This window comes from Rosa chinensis, chromosome 6 (genome assembly GCF_002994745.2).
Source record: "Rosa chinensis cultivar Old Blush chromosome 6, RchiOBHm-V2, whole genome shotgun sequence".
Classification (NCBI taxonomy): domain Eukaryota; kingdom Viridiplantae; phylum Streptophyta; class Magnoliopsida; order Rosales; family Rosaceae; genus Rosa; species Rosa chinensis.
This window is the reverse complement of record NC_037093.1, coordinates 47273346-47297520: the sequence shown is the minus strand read 5'-3', so window position 1 is coordinate 47297520 and position 24175 is coordinate 47273346. Positions and strand designations below refer to the sequence as shown.

The following is a 24175-nucleotide window of genomic DNA, read 5'->3' as shown; positions in this document are numbered from 1 at the left end:
ATGACACCTACAAAGCAGAAGCACGAAGCTTAAATATGCTTTAAAGGCCAGACAATGAGAGGGTAGTGCTTTAATAAGAATCCCAATTTCTATACAAGACAAACCACAGCCCTAAGAATATTGCATTCAGTACAAAACAAAATAAAATAAAATAAACAATGCAATGCCATTACAAGCTTCTTCAACAGATGCTTTGCATCTAGTTCTGATCAGTAAAGTATTCTCCTACCAATTATGTTATTGACTTAGTTCTGATTAGTAAAATTCCTAATTTCCTTTTGCTAAAAATAAAATCTGTCATCAAGATATTATATTTGGGTTTATGGAAGGTCAATTGAAGTTATTGTACTGAAAATTTTGACTTATTATTATAATCCCAGTAAACAGAATAATTAAAATGAGAAGAGGTAAGATATTTATCGTTTTTCAGCCTTCTAATCCACAATTATTGCTATGATCCCAGTAAACAGAATGATTAAAATGAGAAGAGGTGATAGATTTATCATTTTTCATCCTGCTAATCCACAAATAGAGAGTGGCCTGGATGAAAAATGATTGTCTGCTAGCTTTATTAATTGTTGATTTTATATCATCTTGTCTTATTTTTTCAAGTGTAATTGTTGGATAGATACTGGTTTTCTTTCAAGTCTTGAGCTTTGAGCCTCTCCCCTTTTAATTGAAGAACTCTTCAGACAAAAAAGGAAAAATGCTTCTTCCATTCATTATGCATAATCAATTTCAATACCAATCATAGCATATCGTCTAGTAAAGTTGTAGAAGTTGTTAGAAACTTTTAGGATCTATGGTTGTTGTAGTTATTTACTTAATCTTTAAATATAGATCCATGGTTAGCTGTGACCTGTTAATAAATTATAATTTCAATATTATAAAGGTCATGAGTTCTATTCTCATTGACATATGTAAGGGTGGGGTGGGTTAAGTGTTGGATCATAATTCATATACATATTTGTTGCCCTAAAACATGGAAATTACTTGTTCTAAAGTTCAATTTAATGTTGATTAATCCAATTCCATTATTTTCCTAATCTTGTACTTTTTCTTAAATTTTGTGTTTATTTATATAAATATTTATTATGTTTTCTTTATCATGCTGGGAAATGATGGAGAAGCATGGAAATGAAAAGTCAACTTCAGCACATTTTCCTACTCCAGCTAGGGGAAAGCGAGCTAAACAAGAAAGGAGGGTCGGCAGCCTAATCAAACAAACTCCAAATGAGCTGAAACTTTCCATATCCATTCTAGACATCCTAAGAATTATTTCTTATGAAGAGTACAAGAGCTATTTTGGAGTGTAAAGCCTTCAAAAGATCGGTCCAAATTTCTGACTAAAATACGAAAAGCTTCAAAACCGGACCTGTATGAGTTCCGGCAGAATTTTCTGCCAAACCACGGTGAAATAAGCTCTGAAATTTTATCAAAATGATCTACACTTATCGAGGAACGTTTGGTATGAAGAAGTCAAAGGCCAATTCGGAAGTCTCGGTGGAGATTCAATTGAAGGAAGGTTCAGAAGCAGAAAACGAATCATAGTCGAATAAGGGTCACTTGGCCGAGAATCCATTTTGGACGGTTTTTCTGTGCATTTTTAGAAGGTTTATGATGCTGAGATTATCAAAGAAAGTCCTAGAAGAATACTACAAGACTATGGCAAGATTAATCCATCATATTATCTTTTGGATAATAGGCATCCTTTGCACACTTTCTCTCCCATGGTTGTCACATTCACTTTGGTGACCCAAAACCACTCCAACACTCTTCATTTTCATGTTTCCCATGTATAATAAAGAGAGCTACTCTTCTCTTCTCCCTTAGCCATATTTCTCTACTTTACTCTTTTAATAGCTCATCATTACTTCCCTCTTTTTACTTCATCTCTTCCATACCCCTTTTCCTTATTTTTAGGATCTATTACCACTCTAATACTCCACCTCCATGCTTCTTACAATGCTTGAGCTGCTCATTTTCTTCCATTCATCATTTTACTCCTCTCTCTCTCTTCTCTATATAAGCATCTCTTCTCACAAGGAAGAGACATCACTCATTCCACCTCATTACATTTTTTTTCTCTCTCTATCTCCACAACAAAACCTCCATCTCCACCTCCCAAAATCCAAACTCATAATATTCATACTCCCCTTACTACTCCATCTCCCCCATCACCACCACCACAACTACCATCTTCCACCACCATAAACTCCATCGCTACCATTCAAAATTAGCCAAAGAAGCATCATATCTTCATCACCATTCCATTCATCATCAACATCAACAAGTTCATAATCCATTCATTCCACCATCAAGGAGGATCTAAGGGCATTGAAGGAGGAAAATCATGGAGGACCTAGTCATCAATTTGTCAAGCGTCAACTAGTTCATTCTTTCCTTAAGTACTCTTTAATTTACTTTGATGTATATTATAAATTTGATGTTAATTTGTATGATTATGAATGAGTAGTTACTTTGTTGGGGCTAGGGTTGAAAGCCCTAGCCAATCTTGTATGGATTGATGCTATAATATGATGTGATGCAATTTTCTTTAACATGCATACATGCTAGTTCAAGAGTTGAATGCATATGCTTAGACCTTACCACTTTGAGTATGTGTGTTTGCCATATCATGATATAATGTTTAGAGATTGGTAACCTTTGAATGTTAAAGCATGAAAGTACACTAGGTGTGCATGTAGGGGTTGTGAATTACAATCACTTAGAGATAAGTTTGGTTGGTCTGCATGATTTCTTCATCTCTAAACTTTATGCACTTAGGGTAATGCACTAGATACCTAACCAGATTGAAATGCATGACTTAAGTAGTTAAATACTATACCCGAGAGGGGTTAATTGCTTGATATCACAAAAGGAGCATGTCCCTTGTCATACCCGAGAGGGATGCAAGGAGAGAAATTGGTTAATTAATTTAGCATCATGCATATAGAAATGCGTCAATACTTGCAAGGGAGGTTAGTGGTAGACAATCTAAATCCTAACTTTCATCCATTTGATCACTAATTTAGTTTAGAGTAATTTAGTTTACATTTGGGCATCTAGTTGTTCTCAGTTCAAAACTATTTTCAAAAACCAAAATCAAATCACTATTCTATCTTGCACATACTCACCATGAGCTTAGATTTCCTTGTGAATTTAGGTTTGTGATTGTACATTTGCATATTCTAGCTCTCCTTAGGTTCACACCCTAGCTACTGAAAGGAATTCAATCATCGTGAGTTCGATAACCTTTCTTAAATCCCTATACTATTACTTGTACCCTTTATACTTGAGGGTGACTATTTGGCTAACACTAAGGGGTTATATATATATAGATCCATGGTTGTTTGGTTTCCTCAGCAATGAAAATGGATGCAGCAAATGTTTTTGTTGTTTTATTTTTATTTATATTTTTTTATAAAAATAAATATGAATTCCTTTCAAAAAATATATATCTATACTATTATTAAGAGAAGAGATTTTGTTAGTCAAAACTGAAATTTTTGACAGATTTAACCCTAAAAGATTAAAAAACTTTGATAATAAATTATATCACAAGAGTAAATATGACAATTACAAAGTAGATTTTTACTAAGAAAATTAAAAAAACAAAAAAAAAATCTCACAATCCCCACTTTTCTCTCTCACTATTTTCTCTCTACAATAACTGTTTTATTTTCTTAAATAAAAAACTATTCACATGCAAAGCATGTATGAAAAAAAAACTAGTGAGTTAACAGTGAGTTTTTGTTCAGTGGTAAATACCATGAGATTTTTGGTGGGAAAACATAAACAGATAAAACTATTAAAATACCCATGACAGAAAGCTACATGACACTTGAGTTAATGATGTTATTAACAGCGTATATGAATGCTATGCATATGTAATAAGTTGAGGTACTAAAGTGTAGAATGATTTTAAATTGGGCTACTGTTTATGACTTTTTCCTTATCACCTTTAATGCTTTGATTGGAAAGAGATTTCTTATATTTGCAAATGAAAAGAGTAACACGTATCTAACTACTATCATAGTATCGATGTGCCAATCTTTACTTCTCTCGTACTCGTATCATTTTGCATCTATAGGAGAGCAAGGAAGACAAAACATACACTCATTCAAGGTATACGTTGAGTATGATTGGTTTTTAGTTACCTTATTAATCAACCAAAAGGAGAGCCTCTTGTGATCAAACTTATTTAGTTTTTGTAAACGTGTTTCTCATTCAAGAAGCAGATATGAGAAGTGTAGATTCCCTGCAATTTGACTTTGACTCCATTAAAGCTGCCACTAATAACTTCTCTGAAGAAAATAAGCTTGCACGAGGAGGATTTGGTGCTGTTTACAAGGTAACGAAATATCGATCATTATATAGAGTTACATGCAATATGATTTATGTGCCTAATGAGCAATAAGATAACTTCCAAGCTTGGTGAATTAATGCAGGGTAGGCTATTCAATCACGAAGATGTAGCCGTGAAAAGGCTTTCCAAGGATTCTGCACAAGGAGATTTAGAATTCAAAAATGAGGTCTTGTTAGTAGCCAAGCTGCAACACCGATTAGTTAGGCTCCTTATAGGTTTCTGCTTGAAAGGAGCTGAAAGACTTCTTGTTTACGAGTTTGTCCCAAACGCAAGTCTAAACCAATTCATATTCGGTAAACATAATAGTCTTTCTCACACACGCGCACACACACACACATGCTTCCAAAAGAGAGCACTCCAACAGGATAACATTACAAAAATTTTGTTTTTTAATGTAGATGCAATGCAAGCGTACACATTTGGATTGGGATAGTCGCTACAAAATCATATTTGGCATTGGACGAGGGCTACTTTACCTTCATGAAGATTCTCGTCTTAGAAATATATATCCATCGTGATCACCTCAAAGCTAGCAATATTTTGTTAGATGCAGAACTAAACCCCAAAATTGCAGATTTTGGAATGGTAGGAACCTAGCAAGTACCAGACCAGGTGTCACGGACACGTTCTTGAGTAGGAATTTTTTTCGCTTCCCTCAAGTCCGTGATGGAGCCTTGCTGCCCCCCATATGACAACAAGACCAGCCTAGCACAGCTCAGAGTAAAATGTGCTTATCACTCAAGTGTTTCATTGCCACCCAACACTCAAAGTGGACACCAATGTTTGGATGAATGTTTCAATCAACAAGACACACGAAATAGGGGGAAACCTAAACCCTTTATTAACTCACACTTAACAAAAGGAACTCGTGTTGGATCTCCACAATACACTCCCTATTGGATGTGTTTAGAGTCTCAACACACTTGGCTATTTATAGAGGGCAGCCAACCCTTGGAAGTTGACAACCCCAGCTTCCCTAGGTATGTGTGTCGAGCACCCCACGATTTTCTCTTATGGTTGACACCCCCAACCACCTAGGGATAAGATCGCTTAACTAGTCGATCTTGTGGTTGACAACCCTAACCACCTAGGTTTATCCAAAGGGGAGTTACTCAAGGCAACCTCCTCCAACTTCCTTTGGATAGGAGCTAATAACCTATGCTAACCGCCGCTTGCATCTCCCTTGCATAAGCTTGCGTCACGCACTTGCAGCTTGCTTGTCAGCATGCCATCCTCGCCCCTCGCTATGCGCTGCCCCTGGAAGTCCCTCGCACAGGCCATGCATTGCCTACTCTCAATGCATGGGCTTGCCATCAGTGCTTAGCTAGGTTAACCCTCGAGTCTCCCTCCTTGCCTGCTGATGGGCCAATGTTGGCTTTGCTTGCTGCTTGGTTAGCGAGGCTTGCACACTCAAACACTGGACTTCCTTGGACAATCCTTGCTGCCCTTCGACACTCAAGGTAGGTGTAAGACATGCCTTAACCTCGGTGCTTTCACCCCTTGCACCTTCAAGGGTGTAACACCAGGCTATAGATATCTATAGCTCCTATACAATGGCATATGAATAACTTACAAGTTCATGTTTACAACTACAATATCCATCTAACTTCAATAAGGTCAACATTCTCTTGCTGATTTTCCTGTAGCAGATATATGGCTCCAGAGCATGTCATGCGTGGACAGTTTTCTGTCAAGTCTGATGCCTATAGCTCCGGTGTGTTAGTCTGGAGATAGTGAGTGGACAGAAAAACAGTTCTTTCAGTCATGAAGGGAATGTGGAAGATCTTCTAAGCTATGCAAGTAAAAAGTATAAATTCACTCTAATTAATATATACCACAATTGAAATATTGAAATATTGAATGCAATTAATGAAAAGAAAAATGTCTGATTATGTTTCTGCAGGCATGGAGAAGCTGGAGGGAAGGGTCAGCAGCTTCAAATCTAATAGATAACAGCTTGATGACTGGTTCAAGAACTGAAATAATGAAATGCATCCATATCGGATTACTATGTGTACAACAAAATATAGGTGATAGGCCAACCATAGCTTCGGTTATTCACATGCTTACTAGCAACTCCCTCACTCTTCCAGTACCCTCACAACCATCATTTCTTATGATTGGATCCGGCATGCCAGGAATCCTGGGTTCAAGTCGATCTAAGAGCAACTCTGTCCTAAACTCAGTAAGTGAGGCTTCGATCACAGAACTATCTCCTCGCTAGAGCTTGATCATCAGTTTTGCGTCAACATAAAAGTAGTCATATAATAACGATTTTTAGCTTTAGGGGTTCAGAGTTTTTACCCTTCACAATTGGCAAGAGTACTTGCTCTTCGCACCTGTATAATTTACTTTACAAGTCTACAAGAGGAAAGCTTAGAAGGATTCGCTATCAAGCATTTGAAAGATTGCATCTGCCTTTTTGCCAACATATAATTTCCAGATTGGGTTAGCTTTTAATAAATTTAATCTTTCATGTGTTTGATAATATGAACTAAGCACTGACTTAATAAACTACGCTAATGAGTAATTTTTCTTTGATAATTCTGTTATTGTACCATGCAGATCCCACTACTAAAGTAATCAAACAGGGATTTGCTTGGAGAGAATTAGTCAGTCATATAAGACAAGAAAATAGGTTGCTAAAGCATGGCTTTTGTTTCCAATTTTGATTAATCTAAACTAGCTCATATAGCATCATGGAGGTCCACTTCTCTATCCACCTATGCAGCAGCAGGACCCTTCCCCTTTGATGAAGAATGGACTGTTGAATTTTAATGTTGCTGGAGAGAAGACCTACTGGATGACCTGGAAACCTGTGGCGGTGGAGCAACTTCTAAAGCATTAAAAGCATTGTGACAGTTTTGGCAAAGGAGAAAGTTACTTTGATAAATCCTATGATACTCAACGTACATTTTGCAGTGATTGCAAATCGTCCAGAAAGACAGAGCATCCCCACCCTCCACTTGTTCCCTTGATGCATTAGAGCCCTCTCCATCCATGTCCCGGTCTTCACCTTCCTCCTGAAACTTTTCTTGGGACCACCTCATCACCTGCTTTTTTAGTTCTTTGATCATCTCCCTGGTTAGCATGTTACCATCTTTGTTCTGCTTATGGTTTTCGTTCCTCTGGAGATCCTCCTTGAGCTCAGCACTTGGAGCAGTCCTTACTTTGGTATGCTTTTCCTTCTCCATGTCACGAAGCACCCTATACATTTCACAGCTCTTCTGGAGCTGCTTCACTTTAACCTCAGCCTGAGTAAAGGTACCTGTGATCTTCTCAATACCTTCCCTAGCCACATGAAGGCCCTGAGTGACCTCAGAAAGGTCAGCATTGGCCTCCCCAAGCTGCTTCAAGACCTCTTCCAGGTGACAAGAAAACTCCTCCAGACGAGTAGCCTTAACCTGATGCAAGGCCTCCTGCTCCTTGCACTTACTCTCCCACATTTCAGCCTTCTGCCTCTGCTGACTAACATCATTTAACAAACCATCAAGCTTGGACTCATACTCCCTCTTCATGCTAGAGTATTCCAGGACCTGTTGCCTCATAAACTCGATTACTGCCTCCTGTTTGGTAGTGGTTTCTACAAAGTTTCCAACTCTTTTCTCCAGCTCTGCAACACGAGCTATTGCTTCATCTCGCTCCTTAGAGGCATCCCCAGTAACCCTTAGCCACATAGCAATATGGAGGCAGGAGCCGCAGGACTGAATAATAATCAGCAGTATCAGTTGCAAAACTATTCAAACCACACAGAAATAGTAATGTGATGACACTCTGGAGGACAATCACTTATGGCAAGGGCATGGTGAGCTAAGTTCTGCTTCAGACCGCAGTCAGCATACGCCTGCATAATCTTGGTATCAGCAGGGCCAAGTAGGTCCAGCAAAACCCTCTCAGCAGCAGCTGGGTCTCGCAATGATTCATTTTGGGAAGCCTTATGTTACACATTAACTAATTAGAAAAAGCCAGAAACGACTGACTGGGATTCTAGGATCTCAATTCTCAAGTTGATTATTCCAGACAGGAGTTATATATTTTTAGTTTTGTCTTTCCTAGTTCAGTCATAGTAAAGAATATATGGTAGAAACATGCTCCTGTATAAACTTAAAAAGCATAGTTGACCAGAAAGCAGGTCCGGGGAACCAACATCTCAAACTATTGTCCAACTTCCAAATCACCTAGTTAGTGATTTTGGTTTATTAAAGCTATGATATCCAAATGAACTTCTTTCCAGATCCTATTTGTTAATAAAAGAAAGTTTTGTATAAAAGGAAGTTTGTGTTTCACACCTAGCTCAGTTTCCCCTCTCAGCTTAATTCAAGAATGCACAATATCAAAACATGGTATATAAATAACTATACTATTTCTGCAGAATGGTTCACATAGAGGCTAGATATGACCTTTATGCAAAAGCAAATTTAGATATCAAACAAGACCTACATTCAATGATGGCTTTCCAAAATGATATATATCAAGCTTAGAATACAGCAAGAATTACAATATTTTCCTATCAGCAGATGTAACTACCTCAAGTACTAGTTTAGACTAATTATGCATTTAGAGACAAGCTAGATGCTAATGCATATAGAGAAGCATGATCTACATTCAGCAGTCGCTTTCCAAATTGATTCCTTAAGCTTATATTGAGAAATTATTATCTACTATGCTTGCTTAAAAGTTCCTACTTCATAACAGAAGAAAGTGACAAACACACAGAATATGATCAGCAGGAAAGCATATGCACCAAATAGCCCAGTTGCTTTCAGAACCAATCGCAACAAGTATTAATTTCTATTATAACCAGAGCACCAGTGTATAAATCATATCACTACTTTTCCTAAATTGGTAAGGTTTTTCAGTTATTTTCATAGAAGCTCATAATTATTAGTTACTAAACTAGAAATATCAACATGTCTTCAAACAAAATCAGGATGAAAGTATCATTCCACAGACTTTTTCTCTCAACCTAGGAATTCTGACATTTGTCGACATGGTGATAGACAAAAGTTTGGTACATCTGATGCATGTAGACTTATTAGTAATGCATTCTTAAATCCTCTGATTGATTTACATTGTTTGAAGGTGTGAGATGCACATTATCAGGTTTTTCCTGGGTAGAAGCTTGAAGAGAAGTTCCATTGTCACAAAAACCAGGAAGTGAAGCTACACCCGAACTACTTCCTGCACAGACGAACAGACCTATTTGGTAAATTGCCTAATAATTTATTAAGAAAGTAAACATACACCAAAAACCTGTTGAATCAGATTCATAGTCACCAAAACTAGAAAATTATCTTGAAGCACCGACAAGTCAGAATTACACAACGGAAAACTTGTATGACTAAGATATCAAAAGCAGCAGAACAAAGCACGTGTATCCACAAAAGCAATTACTCATATCTTGTACTGCTCATTTGAGCTGTAATTTACCAGAGCATGGCCTCAAGCGTTTCTGTCTTCTTAAGCTCACCATGGTTGATTCCAAATCCATTAGCAGAGAGCTCACTCGTTCGTCATTGTTGTGTACGTGGCACATTACTCCTAGAAAAAAGAAGCAGATTAATTATAATGATGTACACAACACTGACAGCTTAGCAACTAAACTGTTCTTAATGGAGTTTGTTTCATTATACTGAACTAATAAATAGGAATTATCATTATAAAACAAAATTGCAAGTAACAAGAGAGAAACAGCATCAAAGGGCAACAAATTTCAAAGAACAAGTAGTGTTTACCATTCCTCAACTAAACTCATAAGCAACTGTGATGATCAAAGGCTCATGAAAGGAAACCAATATCTATAAAATACCACCAACTAGTCGATGATCAAATATTTTATTTCACTTTCAATTGGTACCACCAATGATTAACTGAAGAAAAGCTACAAGGAACCGGAACTTTGATGTAGTCATGGTTAATTATTAGAAGTTACTCAACAATATTCCTGATCGTTACTCAAACATATTCCCTATTTATCTAGAGAAGCATTGCTCAACAGTCCCATATGGAACTAGAATACAAAGATCTCAGTAGAGCAAATAATTTCTTCAACTACATGACTTCAGCATCTGTCATTTATTTATATCTTTGGGATATAAATATTCTGATATGGCTGGTTCTGTGAGGTACTTTACACATACCCATCCCAAAATAGCTAATAATCCCAACCTGTTAAATAAACCAATGTGCTTAAACATAAGTCAATAAGATACAATGAACAGAGCCAAATCCACGTTTTTAAAACACTTTACAGATCCCCACATAGAGGAACCCGCTGTGATATTTTGGCTCCTTCTCCTTCTCAAAGTGGAATTCACTTTGAGAAGGAGCCAAAATATATGGGTTTAAGAAATCAGAAATGCAACAAGGGGTTACAACACAAAGCTCCATCATGTAAAATGGGATTCGGATCAAATAAATCTTACAGAAAGCTCCTTTTTTTTTTCTTTTTTCTTTTTTCTTGTAGAGAAAACCAAAAGACCCATAACCAATGCATAAAATAAGCTGTAAACATATGAGAAAGTAGAATACAGAAATCGAGAGCAACCCACAAAAGGTAACAATAAAGGAGAGACCTTTAGTGCTTTTACAATCGTCAACGGAAAATGGTCATGATTAGAATCAGAAAACTAGCCAAAAATGCAAATTCAGATTCAGTAAGCAAAGGCAAAACAAGACATTGGATATGTAAAAAGGAAGCATTTTTCATTTACCACAGGAGGCAGAGAAGGTCTGGAAGGCCTAGACAACCAGGAATAGAATTGGTGAACGAAAACTAAAACCCTGGTTTTGGAGAGAGAAGGAAGAGAGCCTCTGAGCTTGGGGTTTAAGGAATGGGAATGACGTGAGCCAAGAAATTTAATGCATCTTTTTTTGGCAAAAAATTTAATGCATCTTTGACTAGTCTCACGTCTCACTACCATTTACGTTTTAGAAATTCTTTTTTTTTTCCTATATTTTGGCTAATTCAAATCCTGATCTCTAGTATTTTTAGAAAATTATATATAAGTAGCTTTTGTTCTGCTTGATAGTAGTTTTCTGAAAAACAGTGTATGTGTGGATTAGTTAACACTTACGATCGCATGTTTTGAGGTGGAAGGGGACGAAGACGTTGATGTTGCATCCAATTACGTCCCGCCAGTTTAGTATCCAATTAGTTAGTTGGGTCCCGCGGACAAGGGGAGATTGGGGATCCTTGAGATTTAAGCAAAGATTGAACATTGTTTCTCTAATTTTTTTTTTTTTTTTATGGAGACAAATATTTGTTTGAGAAATATGGCATGTTTTGTTTACAAGAAAATAGTTGCATGTAATGAATTTAGAGTGGACTTTCTCAATTGTTGGATTTGATAATGTAGTTTAGTGTTTGTTGTTGGTGAGAGTAGCTTTTGGTGTTTGTGACAGTAGTTTTTATTGGTAGAGATAGTAGCTTTTAGTTTTGGAGAGCATAACTTTTGTTTGTGATAATAACTTTCGTTGCTGGTGACAGTAGCTTTCGTGACCTCGCCAGAGGTTGTCAGAAATCTCACTAGAGTAGCTTTGTTGCTAGTGATAGTAGTTTTTGGTTTTAGTGACAGTACTTTGTGGTCGTCTAAAACCTCGCCGGAGGTATTTGGAGAACCCGCCGGAGTTGGCCGGAGACCCCGCTGGAGAAGAGAGAGATAATGATTGTTGACTTTTTACTCTAGTGCCATTTATGTAAATATGTTGGTTTTTATATCCAAAATTTAACACAATTTTTTATTTACTAGCCTTATGAGGGAAGAAAAAAAAAAGTTTTTTTTTTTTGAACTAAAGCATTTCAAGGACTTTGCATTAATAATAAAAGTAAGGCCAGAATGACCATTACATATCATTCTGCTACCATCTATAGATAGACAAATTGTGATGAACACACCATAGTGATACATAGGATATGACCATTTATTCGACAAGTCATGCTCACTTATTCAAAGCAAGCCTATTTAACTATGTATCAGTATGCATAGTAATAGGCTAATTTAAATAGAAAAACTATCTAAAAGGTGGGTATAAAAACCTAACAGTCAGTCTAGACCCAATAAAGACAGGCCTAAAATCTATCTTATATGCTCCAAGCCCAACCAGCGGCCCAAGAAGCCCATCAAGGCCAGGAGCCCTATTAGACATTCTGGACCCCAACAAACCAAGTCCAAAACCTAATAGGGCACCCAACCCAGAGAGAGGCCCAACACGGTGCAGGCCCAAAAATAGCTTCTCTGCAGGACAACACCGTGATGATGGCTCTAGCATCAATTTTACCTATCAGACAGCCACCACAATGAGAGAATCCCTACTATCGACGTCATCCAGGTTTGAACTTGGGTCCAAACACAACCCAAATGCATAGCCACCAAAATTGATCTGGACTCCCAGAGCCAAATCGAGTTCTTGGTGTCACCGTTTCGAACCAACGCCCATCCGTTCAACCATAGCCTGCAGGCATGCACTGCAACAGGAAGAACCCTGCATATCCCATTACTCCTCCATCAGAAGCCACATAGTCCAAGTGGGGTTCAAAATGGACCCAATAAAACCTGCACCACCGCATTCCATTGTCGTCCTCGACAGAAGATGACCTAATCGCAGATGACCACTGGTCATCTTCTTCTGAGCCCCTAGTTGGATCCCCAAACCCAGTTGCAATAAGTCTCGAGTATAGTTCATAGTTTTAGTATCCAAAGGAAATCGGTGGCTGACAACCCAGAAGAAAGTTGCCAAGAGATCTCGACATTGAATTCGGTTGAAATTGACTCCAACCAATGATGACTTCGACGCCTCAAAGTATTTACCATGGTCAAACAAAAATCCATCATCGCCGCCGTGGTTTTTATCAGCCCAAACAATCAGAGCTCGAGCACGGTCAATCGAATCCGGTGAACGTAGATAACATCTCTGTATTGGGTCAAAGGAAGGGCAGAAGAGCTTTGTGTGAGAAAGTTGGCCTGAGCTACTGTGCGCGTCGCCGACAAGAAGTAGCGCCGTTAGTGTCAGCCTGAGAAAACACACTGCTAGAGAGAATAGGGTTTTCATTTTTAGGGAAAAAAAATAGTTAGAGCCCTTAGGCTAAAAAAAATTCAAAAATTGCCTTATATGTAATTGGCCATGGTATTTTTTGGTTTTGGGCATTGGGGAAATTATAGTGTGTGTGTGTATTTTGATAAAGTAGAAAGCCCAGTTCATAGATAAATAATAGTACAGAAGACTACTCCATTGAAACATTTCTGCTCAGAGTAATCTATGCCACATAAAAATACTTCGCCTTGCAGGCAATCTAGTCTAGCTAACCTTACATGCCGAGCACACAATTGTGGTACGCTAAAGTTAAGCACTTCCACAAGACTCATAGAGATATTCTTATAAGCATAGACAATTATTTCTAGGAAAAAAACCTATCAAGCAACTATAAGTTCCTTACCCTTGGATGGGTTAGAACCATTGACAACCTCAATTATGGTGAATTCCGGCAAACCATTCACCAATCCCTCCTTCTTTCTTGGAGTCTTGATTCTCTTAGTTGGGGACTTCTTCATAGGTGAAGATTGTACAACTTTGAGCTCCTTTGTCTTGTTCTTTGCTCCTTTCGGTCTACCCCTTTTCTTGAATACTTCTTTGACCGGTTTCACAGAGCATAACCCCATTGTCATAGCATCCAGATTAGTCCTTCCAACAGCTAAACTAAGCCTCATCTTCTTTGGAGAAATACCATCCTCTTCCATGCGCTTTTGGCGCACTCCACAGCTAGGAGTAACAACAGCATTACCCAGCTCCTGCTCTGCCGAGCTATCAAGTCCAGCCAGCCCTTGATCAGAACCACTAGATTTTGGTTTACTTCCACTCTCAAGTCCATCAACTGTTGACTCCATCTGCACCCCAGAACTACCCTCTCCACTACTAGAAGAAGGCCGCTGCCGTATTTCCTTCCTAACCTTAGGCTTGGCTGCCAATAGAAACCTCTCTAGACCAACCTGAGGAGTAGTCTGTGCCCAAAGACCAAATCCGGTCAGACATGTGGTATGACATCCACCTGGTTCAGAGCACGTTCCAGATTTCTTCTTGCTAGTGAAGCTTCAGTTCCTACCTCTTCTGGCAACGATGTTCCAGTGCATGGTAATCCCACATGAGTAACAAGGCCACAATCTTTGCATATACCATATTGATTCTCAAAGAAAAAGTCAAAGTCCACGTCAACTCAGTCATACACCGTAAAGCTTTGATGGAAAATCACAGGCTGCAGAAGGTCCATTTCAACTCGGATTCTGATATTCCCTGCATCAGACTCTGTTCTATACTTCTATCATTCTAAACATAGCGCCCAAGCCCGCTGCCGATCCTACGAAATCAATTAGTGTGGAAGTCTTGCAGCAATCCACGCACCTTGATCCAAAAGGCTAGGGTAGAGAGCAGGACATCTTTTATCACTCTAACCCCGTCATATGGTGCAAGAACAACCGGGGCATTGTCAAAACCCCACGAACCGCCTCGGAATATCCGATTGCGATAAGTTGGTTCCGACAAGGTAAATAGAAAATGATTTTCATGCTCTTGGATGGTGTAGCAACCATATAGTCTCCATGCTCGCTGGAACATCCCCATAAACGACTGCTTATTAAAAGCTCTGGCCGTCAGTAGTTTGCCAACTAGGTACGTTTGAGAGTGATGCAACCCTCCGCCACGAGAAGGTCGAAGATCCACCGGCCGGCGTACATCTACCATCCCCAGAGATGCAGCCAGACGGACGACCATCTCGTCAACGTCCTCCATGCAATCCGAGTTAGGGTTTGCGTTTGTACGGCTAGGTTTAGAATTAGTTTAACCCTGAGAAATTATAGTATATAGTAGGAGCACCATGTGTTTATGGTCCAGGCTATTATAATTAGTTCACGGGGTAATAAAATTACTTTCTTTTTTTTTATTGGGGGAGGTTAGTGTTAGTCAGTTAGCAATACACACACCCTTCGGGAGGGTATCCCAGCAGAGCCGGACTAATCCCTTTTGAACGCCATCCGGAAAAATGCACCCATTAGCTGGCCCCAAGGCCTCATGGGGTTTCGAAAGCTAGACCTGGGGGTTCCAATGTAATGCCCCGTACCTATTAATTACTTTTTACCGTGGTTAACTGAGGAGTGACTTTTTCTTTAGTCCGGTAAATTAGGAAATTTATTTGAGATTGTCGTAGAATACGCAAAATCGAGTTCGTGGACACGAAGTTTGTTTAAATCGGAGTTTTTACGGAAAAGTTATGATCAAAAATAGAAAGTACTATTCATAGCATGGTTATTTTTTTAGATGAGTTTATTATTGTGGAAAAGAGGAAATAAAAACAGAAAAGGAAGAGAGAGAAATCGGTTTCCCGATTCCAGCCCCCCCCCCTCCTTTCTTCCTTCTTTCTTTTCTCTTCTTTCTTTTCTTTCTCTTTCTGCAAACCGGAGCTACTTTTTCCGGTGAAACCACCGCCACCGGCCGCACCACCGGCCATTAGAGGATCTTCTCTTCCTCCTCTTGCATCTAATGTAAGTATTTCACCTTGGGTAGCTTTGGTTTTGGAGATATGAGGAAAATTGCAGAAATGGAAAAAAGTGGATTTTTGCTTTGATCTCAGTTTTCCGGCGATTTCCGGTCAAATTTCTTTGGGTTTTGGTTGTTGGTGAGTTGCTGAATGAGTTCCTAACCTTGTTGCAGCTTGTTTTGGGCTGTGGAGGAAGATTTGAAGGTGTTTGAGACTGTGAACAGTACTGTGAACAGTAACTCTCGAATTCTTGGGTTCTTGTTTGATTTTTCTGGATATTTTTGCTTTTTTTTGGTGGCTGCTGCAGGTTTAGAGATAGTTGTGTGGGTTATGAAGTTGATTTTGGAATAAATAGGTTGATTGGAATTGAATTTAATCTTTGAGTTTGTGTTAAACTTGAGGTTTGTTTGATATTGAGTTTTCTTTGGTTGTGATGTTGAACATGGTTGATGGATTTGTCATGTTTGTAGTGTTGGGTGAAAACTCTTGGTAAAGGGCTATTATGAATTATTTGTTAGGAAGTAGAGAGAATTTGAGATTGTTAGAGTTGAAATTGTGATTTTGCAAAGGAGAGAAAAATTAAGAAAGAATGTGGAATTGTTCTATTTTGTGGAGGAGTTTGGAGTGGAGATTGTGTTTTGGAAAAGAGAATTTAGAGAGGAGTTGAAATTTAGAGATGGAATGGTGAGTGGAAATAAGGAAGGTTAAGAATGAATTTGGAAATTTTTGGAAAGGTTTTATATTATATTTTGGTGGAAAATTTTGTTGAAGGAAGTGAATTAAAATTTGTTAAGTTATCGAACGGTCTTTGTGAAGGCTTAGATTAAGCGAGGTCTTGGAATGGTTAAGGAATCGATTTAAGAATCGATTGAGTGGTTATGAGTTAGAGGGCATTGAGATTGTAAGGAATTATAGAATTTAATTCCGAATTGAAGTGTGGAATTTTATAATAAATTTGTGATTAATAGACGCTTATTCCAAGGGGAATGGGTTGTTTTGAGAGTATTTCATTATTATGGTTAATTATATCCTAATCTATTGTGACAGGACGTACTGAGCCCTCGAGCGAGGAGGACACAGGCAGGCAGCAGGGTTATTCACTTGTGAGTGGACCTTTATTTTTATTTAAATAATTCATGCAGCATGGTATTAAGTTTTGAAATGTGATTTTATGGAAAGAAAAGGATTAAAAAGGAAACAGTTGACAAGGAGGCCAGTTTGGCGCATGCGTATCTTACCTAGTTGGCAGTCCCTTCTAGGTAATAGTCTGGTCGGCAGTCCCTTCCAGACTACAGCTCGGGTGGCAGTCCCACCCGATACGTCATCTGGTCGGCAGTCCCTTTCAGATGACTTGAGGTAGTTAGTCGGCAGTCCCTTCTACTACCTGTGGCTAGTTGGCAGTCCCAACTAATCACCGCCTCCTATCCGGTCGGCAGTCCCTTCCGATGCGTCATCGGGTGGCAGTCCCTCCCCGATGGCATGAGATGCCTAGGAAGCAGTCCTTCCTAGTAATCAAATGAGTTTCTTGGAAAAAGGATTGAGTTGGAAATTTTCATGAAGTATCGCTGCATGATGGTTTTGTTAAAAAAAGAAATGGGGAAGCATACCATAAATTGTTTTGATTCTAGTTTCGGTTTTGTCCACTCACTCTAATGGATTTTATATGTTTTCCCCTGGGCCCTTCGTTTTCAAATGCCCAGATTTCAGATTAGCAGAGATTGCGTCCAGGCTCAAGGACTTTGGAAATCAGCGCTTCCGTTTTTGTCCGTAGGTTATTACTTAACCTACCTTGTATGATATCGGCTTAGTTTAGTGTTGCTCTGATAAACCTTTCTTTTAAGTTTGATGGATGTTGTTGTTTGGTTTGTTGTTACTTACGGAGGATTATATTGGGATTTGAACTTTCTGGATGTAATATATGTGCTTGGATTGTAAATTCGATATAGTAGGTTGAGTAGAAGTTATAGTTGAAATCATGTCCAGGTTTGTGAAATTTTGGGTAGCCCATTTTTAGGGGAGGTTCTGCCGAATTTTCGGTAGGATTTCGCTTAAAGTGGGCCCCGCAGGCTCGTATCCAGGTAAGTGGGGCGATTCCTGGGTCGGGTCCTGTCATCCAAACTAGACATAGGGTAATAAAATTACTTTTAATTGATCAAGTTGATATAATTTTGTTTTTGTTTCTTTTTTTTTTTACGAATAAGGTTATGTGTCAATTGTGTTGTTGGACTTGACCACTACTTGACAATGTCACATGATAATTCAAAACCACACGATAATTACTCTAGCACAGCTAATCAAAAAGAGATATGCTTACCAACGCTCATTGCACTTTGGAGTGAAACGGGAAATTTAGAAAATGACTCATTTTAGGATAATATTAAGTGGAGAAATTTATTGAAATTTCGCCTTTTGGTACGTTTAACATACTTTCATGTCTTGAATATTAATTAATTACAACTATACTTGAGTTCTACTCGAGGTTAAGAGCTACTTACAGTAAAATTCGAGACTACTCGAACAGTTTGGAACGAATGCTTGGAGAATCAGTAAGCAATACACACAAAAATTGTCGAATAGTATCTTTGAAGTTTGAACCAGTCCTGTTGAAGGTATCCAAGCCTCTTTCAAGTTTCAACCACTTTAGTGTCATTTTTTCACTAGCAAACAAATGTCCTTTTTTCCTAAACTGATCGTTGAAAAGTGCTTTGCTTCTGACAAGAAATTTGGTTTTTTTATCAGATGACCAAGATTTTAAACTTTGTAAAGCAAATAGAATATTACATTGTGATTGCAATCTAAACAAAACACATAAACGGTAGCATTTCTGCTGCACACTGTAGATTGTAGCAAGAGGGGTCTATTATATATACAGGCAGCCGTTGACAGGACTCGAATATGCTTATGACTCCAGCAAAAACCATAGTTTCCCGTGGTTAGTACATATCCTTGTTAGCACCTGCTGGTGCTGCAAATCTCCTTTTTGGCACATCTTATCCCGGTCCGCACAGGAATAATCAACTTTGTAAAGATAGCTAGATCGAAGAAGAACTGAGCCATTTCGTATTGGTGAGTAAGAAGAACCTAAAGATCTATGATAAGGAATACTCTGCTTGCTTGTTGGAGCGACCTTTCGGATGCATATAACATTTTGCCAGCGAAACTATAAACTCAAAACACAGCAAATATGAACACATGATGATTCAGAAATAGAGGACCTAGTACAATCAATAAATGAAGCTTCAATATTAATGGGTCGGCAAGGCATGGGGAATTGTGCGGGTCTTTATACGGGAGCGTCTGCTAAACAGAAAGCAACTCGATCTTCAGGCTTAAAACAGGTTTACAGTTTTGTTTTTTTCTCCTCTTACTGTGGAATCCAACTGTCTTCAGGCGGTGAATTTAGTGAATAAAAAAGCCTATTGTTGCTGACACTAGAAATCTCATGGCCCAGTTGAATGACTCCGAGTTGGTGTTAATTACAAACTCCGTGAAGGTAATGTTGTTGTCATACAATATATAGCTAGTTTTATTTTCCAAAGAAGTGCACTTTCTTTTTGGTTGGATGAATGTACCCTATTGGCTCATGGATTGCATAGCACACAATATTTCTGTAACTCTAGCTAACTTTCAGGAGTTTAGGTGTAATATCTAGATAATATGTCCAGCCGCTGTTGAATCAATTGGATTATATCTTCTGGTGGCAATACCACCCGCTGCTGCAAATCTCTTTTTCGTCGAATTACGGAAAATTGATCAATCTGGAGGAGATGTAGTAGTGATCATCAGCTTGTGGCGCAATAAGGAGGTTCTCGACAGACAGTTATATACAAACATGACATGGAAACTTCTGTACGTGGCAACTGGAGCCCATCTTATCCTGGTCTGCATAGGATTTTTTCCCCCCTCTTTAACCAAGTACTTAGACTGCCTGTGATTTTGTCTCAGCAACTACTGTGTATCATTACTTCATTAGGATATAATAATTTCTGTAACATGTGCATGATTGAATTAGTCTTCCATGAGAGGGACCCTAATTAAAGGCATGATTAACAGACCATTAATTTACTATTCAAGCTCAACCACTGCACAAAGCATCCGAAGGGATCTGTTAGCAGTGAAGCCCTACATAACTACTTTACTAAAAGGACTGATTCACATTCACTAGTCAAAGCCCAAAAGCATATATGAATGAAAGGTTGAAACTGCCAAATTGACTGTCGGTATACAAACATATATCATATCGGATCATTCAACATCATGAGTAGAAGAGAGTGACAACAGATAATTAAAGAAGGGTCCATTGTTTTGTAAGGTGAAAAAGCTAGAGACCCAGACTATGCATGGCACATTGGCACGGCAAGCACTTGAGTATCCATGAGTGACTTCCCATGTGCACTTAAGCTAGCTATCACTTCCTTCCTAACCTCCCATGCCAAATCGCATCTGTGTTTTTTTCCTTTCATAGAGATTATAAGATTATTGATTTTATTTATCCCCTTCTATTTACAGTGTGGCCCTTGCCTAGATTGATTTCAATGACTTGGTTTTGAAGGAAGTAACTGTGGCAGCAGTGAACACCAGTTGGTGGTGGGTTGGTGTTTGTGGAGAGTCAATGAGTTGTACACAAAGCATTAATTTCCCTTTTGGCATCTGGTTCTGCATAGTTCTTGATCTGTGCTAATTATTCTCCAATATGCATGATTAGACTCAACACATGTATTGGTGGGTAATGTTCCATCTCTTGCAAAAGATGTCGCATTATTGCAAAGTATTAGCATTCCTAACGGTAAAAAAAAAAAAAAAAAAAATACTGATTCTATTATTTACATTGATATATCAACAACATATGACTTCTCAATTTATCTTGTATAATTTTAGAAAAAGCATTCAAACAATTAGTAACATAATATGTAAGATTCCTAGTAAGAGAACATTTCCCTTCCCTTACACTCGAGCATTTCATAGTTGAGGTTTTGTGAGTAATGCCAATTAAGGTTTCATGTTATGACCACACTAGGGTAGTTGATCAGTAAGGTTACAACGCTAAGATGCATTCATGATTCTACTAGTCCATGTTTAAGATGAGAAACATCCCAAAGTTCTTTCTGCCAACATCATTGGATACCGCTCGATCTGAAGTTTTGGTGTAGCAACAACTATCTAGTTAATTAGATATAAACAGAGAGTAATAGATACCATCTACTTTGCTCAAAAAAAAAAAAATAGATACCATCTACTTGCATATACCTATATGCATGTAAATAATTATTCTTCAATAATATGATGAGGCCTAAAGTTACAGAGAGGGTCAGTTAGGTAAATCCGAATTAGAAAAGGAGCATAATTTGGTGGTTGTGGTTGTAGATGGGACAAGAAAAAGAGAAAGAAAAAGAAGAAAGTTTCCAAAAACATGTTTTCTTCTTTTAGATTATTAATCCGAAGTAGCTTTTTTGTAATCCTATTGATACTTATTCACAGTCAATTTCCTTTATTCACGGCGCTCTCGCTTCCAATTTCTCACTTTTCTCCTGTTTGCTGCAACAAACACAGCAGAGCAAACCAACCTTCCCCCACCTCCATTCTTCTTGATCACTATCTCCACCCTTTTCATTTCTCTTTAGACCCCAAGAACATCAAAATGTCTGAACTATCTTTCTCCTCCAAGAACTCAAATTTCTCTAGCATTGATCTCCTTGCTGACTTCTTCCATGTCTGTTTCTTCATTCTGTCCCATCCTCTTTACTTTTCTTACTTCATATTTTTCTCACCATACCTCCTCAAGCTTCTGTCTTTCCTATCCCCTCTGTTCATCACCACTGCTTTGCTTGTTCTTGCTTACCTCACTGTCTCTCCCAACTCCAATTCTGAATTTCCGAAGATCAAGGTGGGTACTTGTTGCCTTGTCACCACTTACCAAACTATTGTAGCAAAATTGCAGTACCCTAAGGTGGATCACAACAATGCTGATGATCATGAAGAGTTTCGATCTTTCGAGGAGCTTGAAGTGTATAAGATTGTGTTTGACACATCAAGCTTGGAAGTTAGAGAGAGCCCAGTTGAGGAAATGAGCTCAGAAGAAGCCTTTGATGCACCAATTGATCAAAGTTACAGTCTTGGAGGTAATGGCAGTATTGGTTATTTCTTGGAAGTTGCAAGTGCGATTTTGGAAGAAATTAGAGAGAGATCAGTTGAGGAAATCAAGTCAGAGAGCGCCTTTGATGCACCTATTGATGAAAGTTCCAGTCTTGAAGGAAATAGCAAAACTGGTTATTTGTTGGAAGGTGAAAGTACAATTTGGGAAGAAAATGGAGAGAACCCAGATGAGAAAAATAGCTCAGCACAAGTCTTTGATGCAGCATTTGATGAAAGATCCAGTCCTGAAGGTAGTGAGAGTTCTGGTTATTTCTCGGAAGCTTCAAGTGTCATTTTGGAACAGAATCCTGTTGAGAAGAAATGCCCGTCACAAGTCTCTGATGCACCAATTGATGAAAAGTCCAGTCCTGAAGGCAATGGCAGTACTAGTTATTTCTTTGAAGCTTCATGTGCAATTTTGGAAGAAACTAGAGAGACTGTTGAGAAAAAATGCTCATCACAAGTCTCTGACGCACCAATTGATAAAAGTACCGGTCTTGAAGGCAAAGGTACTACTAAAAATGTGTCGGAAGCAGCTAGTGTAATTTTGAACAAAAAAGAAGTTGAGGAAGAGAAAGAGGTCAAGCCACTGAGCGCATACTTCGATAAAGTTGAAGATGAAGAAGAAAAAAGATCAATGAGGAGAGAATCCAAGGATAGAGATACGGGTGCTAATGGTGGAGGGTTTAGATCCAAATCCATGGTGATTAATTCCCAATTTCTAGGACCAAACCTTGGAAGTCCTGGTGTGAAAGCAATGGAAGATTCTCAAATTATGGGTCCAAATCTTGGGAGTTTTGGTTCAATGAGGAAAGAAAAAGAGTGGAGAAGGACATTGGCATGCAAGCTTTTTGAGGAGAGGCATCAAAATGTGGATGGAGGAGGTGAAGGAATGGACATGCTTTGGGAGACATATGATGAGACAGAATCAGGTAAAGTTCTGCAAGGTATCAAGACCAAGTCAAAGAAGCAGGGTAAGAAGACCAATGGCAATAAGGTTGACCACAATGAGGCTGATGACGATGATGATGAAGAGGAAGAAGATGAAGAACTGGATAATGGGCAATTGTGCTGCTTGCAGGCATTGAAATTCTCAGCAGGGAAGATGAATTTGGGGCACATGGGAAGGCCAAATCTTGTCAAGATTACCAAGGCACTCAAAGGGTTTGGATGGTTGCACCATGTCACCAAGCATAGCAAGAAAGGGTACCATTGATTTACTCTCTTTTACCCTTGTTAATGCCAAGTAGTGGAATTATGTGCAGTGAGTAAAAATCATGCACAAGTAAATATGTCTTATTTGTTTTACCACAAATGCATGTCTTTTTTTCTTATTCCACTCTAATTAAGATATAAACCGTGAAATAAACCTCTGCTTCCATTCCATCCTCTACTTGGTTGATTTGTACCGAAAAAAGGACCGACTCCCTACCATGGTCTAATTCATTTGTGGTGGGTGCTACTATGACCTAAACGACCATGACAGAAAATCAATTTGTCATATGCCTAACTCACACCCAACTTCGTGCGTGAGGAGGTATGATCGCATATATAACGATCCAAAAACTCACTTGATGCATTTTGATATTTCTCTAGCAAAAGTTGCCCTAATGTCTTTGAATAATGGAGAACAGGAGAGTTGGTAATTAGTAGCTTGGTGGCTTAATAATGGGGAGTCCCCTTGGGTGTTATTAAAAGTCACATGGCGTGCCGTAGTTGTAGTTCGTTTGCGAGACAACCAAATTGGAGTTGCTCCCCACAATAATTTTATGTAACTTTAACCATACCTTATAGCTTGATGATCATATCTCATGCCCACAGCATGAGCAAGCAGGACAATGACATGCCAAGGCTTTTGAGTAATTAGTATGAAACCGACACTAGGCTACAGATGCCCAGTAACACAAACCCACTAACTAATTCGAGTTTTTTTTTTTTCTTTTTTTTTTTCTTTAATAAGAAAAGACTAATAGAAAATCCTCCAGGATATTTTGACATTGAAGACGCTTATCACATTTGTCAAAAGCCTTCCTTTCTACGTTTGAAGATCCGAGATGGAATGACTCATATTTGCAAGAACATGAATAATGGTGGTCTATTCAACCAACTTAGCTTCATTTTCTAATTAATAGTTAAGAAGTTCTTAA

At 38.5% G+C, this 24175-nt stretch overlaps 2 protein-coding genes and 1 non-coding gene across 4 annotated transcripts; 2 read left to right on the top strand and 1 right to left on the bottom strand.

Annotated features, from left to right (window-relative positions):
• Nucleotides 1-5287: 5287 nt before the first annotated feature.
• LOC112171444 lies at nt 5288-6803 on the top strand. Its single transcript, XR_005801437.1, has 3 exons — nt 5288-5829; nt 6019-6176; nt 6273-6803. It is a non-coding gene; the product is annotated as an uncharacterized LOC112171444 (transcript).
• On the bottom strand, nt 6803-11232 carry LOC112168803. Of its 2 annotated transcripts, XM_040508065.1 has the most exons (5): nt 11083-11232; nt 9800-9910; nt 9425-9550; nt 8163-8215; nt 6803-8073 (listed from the first exon to the last, which is right to left on the bottom strand). In XM_040508065.1, the coding sequence occupies exons 2-5, from the start codon at nt 9903-9905 to the stop codon at nt 7144-7146; spliced, it is 1215 nt and encodes a 404-aa protein (XP_040363999.1). In that variant the 5' UTR covers nt 9906-9910; nt 11083-11232; the 3' UTR covers nt 6803-7143. The 2 variants fall into 2 exon arrangements, with proteins under 2 accessions (XP_040363999.1, XP_040364000.1); XM_040508066.1 differs by lacking the exon at nt 8163-8215 and having other exon boundaries at nt 9441-9550.
• Nucleotides 11233-21357: 10125 nt separating this feature from the next.
• LOC112169563 (midasin) lies at nt 21358-23412 on the top strand. Its single transcript, XM_024306617.2, has one exon. It carries the CDS (start codon nt 21535-21537, stop codon nt 23242-23244), a length of 1710 nt encoding a protein of 569 aa, XP_024162385.1. The 5' UTR covers nt 21358-21534; the 3' UTR covers nt 23245-23412.
• The last annotated feature ends 763 nt before the right edge of the window (nt 23413-24175 follow it).

Excerpts from the sequence above, each read along its gene's own strand:
- LOC112168803 (XM_040508065.1), bottom strand. The coding sequence starts at position 9,905 with ATGTGCCACGTACACAACAATGACGAACGAGTGAGCTCTCTGCTAATG. Across the intron at positions 8,216-9,424 it reads CAATGTAAATCAATCAGAGG|AGGCGTATGCTGACTGCGGT; the intron begins ATTTAAGAATGC and ends CCAAGATTATGC. Across the intron at positions 8,074-8,162 it reads TAGCTCACCATGCCCTTGCC|TCCTGCGGCTCCTGCCTCCA; the intron begins ATAAGTGATTGT and ends ATTATTATTCAG.
- LOC112169563 (XM_024306617.2), top strand. The coding sequence starts at position 21,535 with ATGTCTGAACTATCTTTCTCCTCCAAGAACTCAAATTTCTCTAGCATT.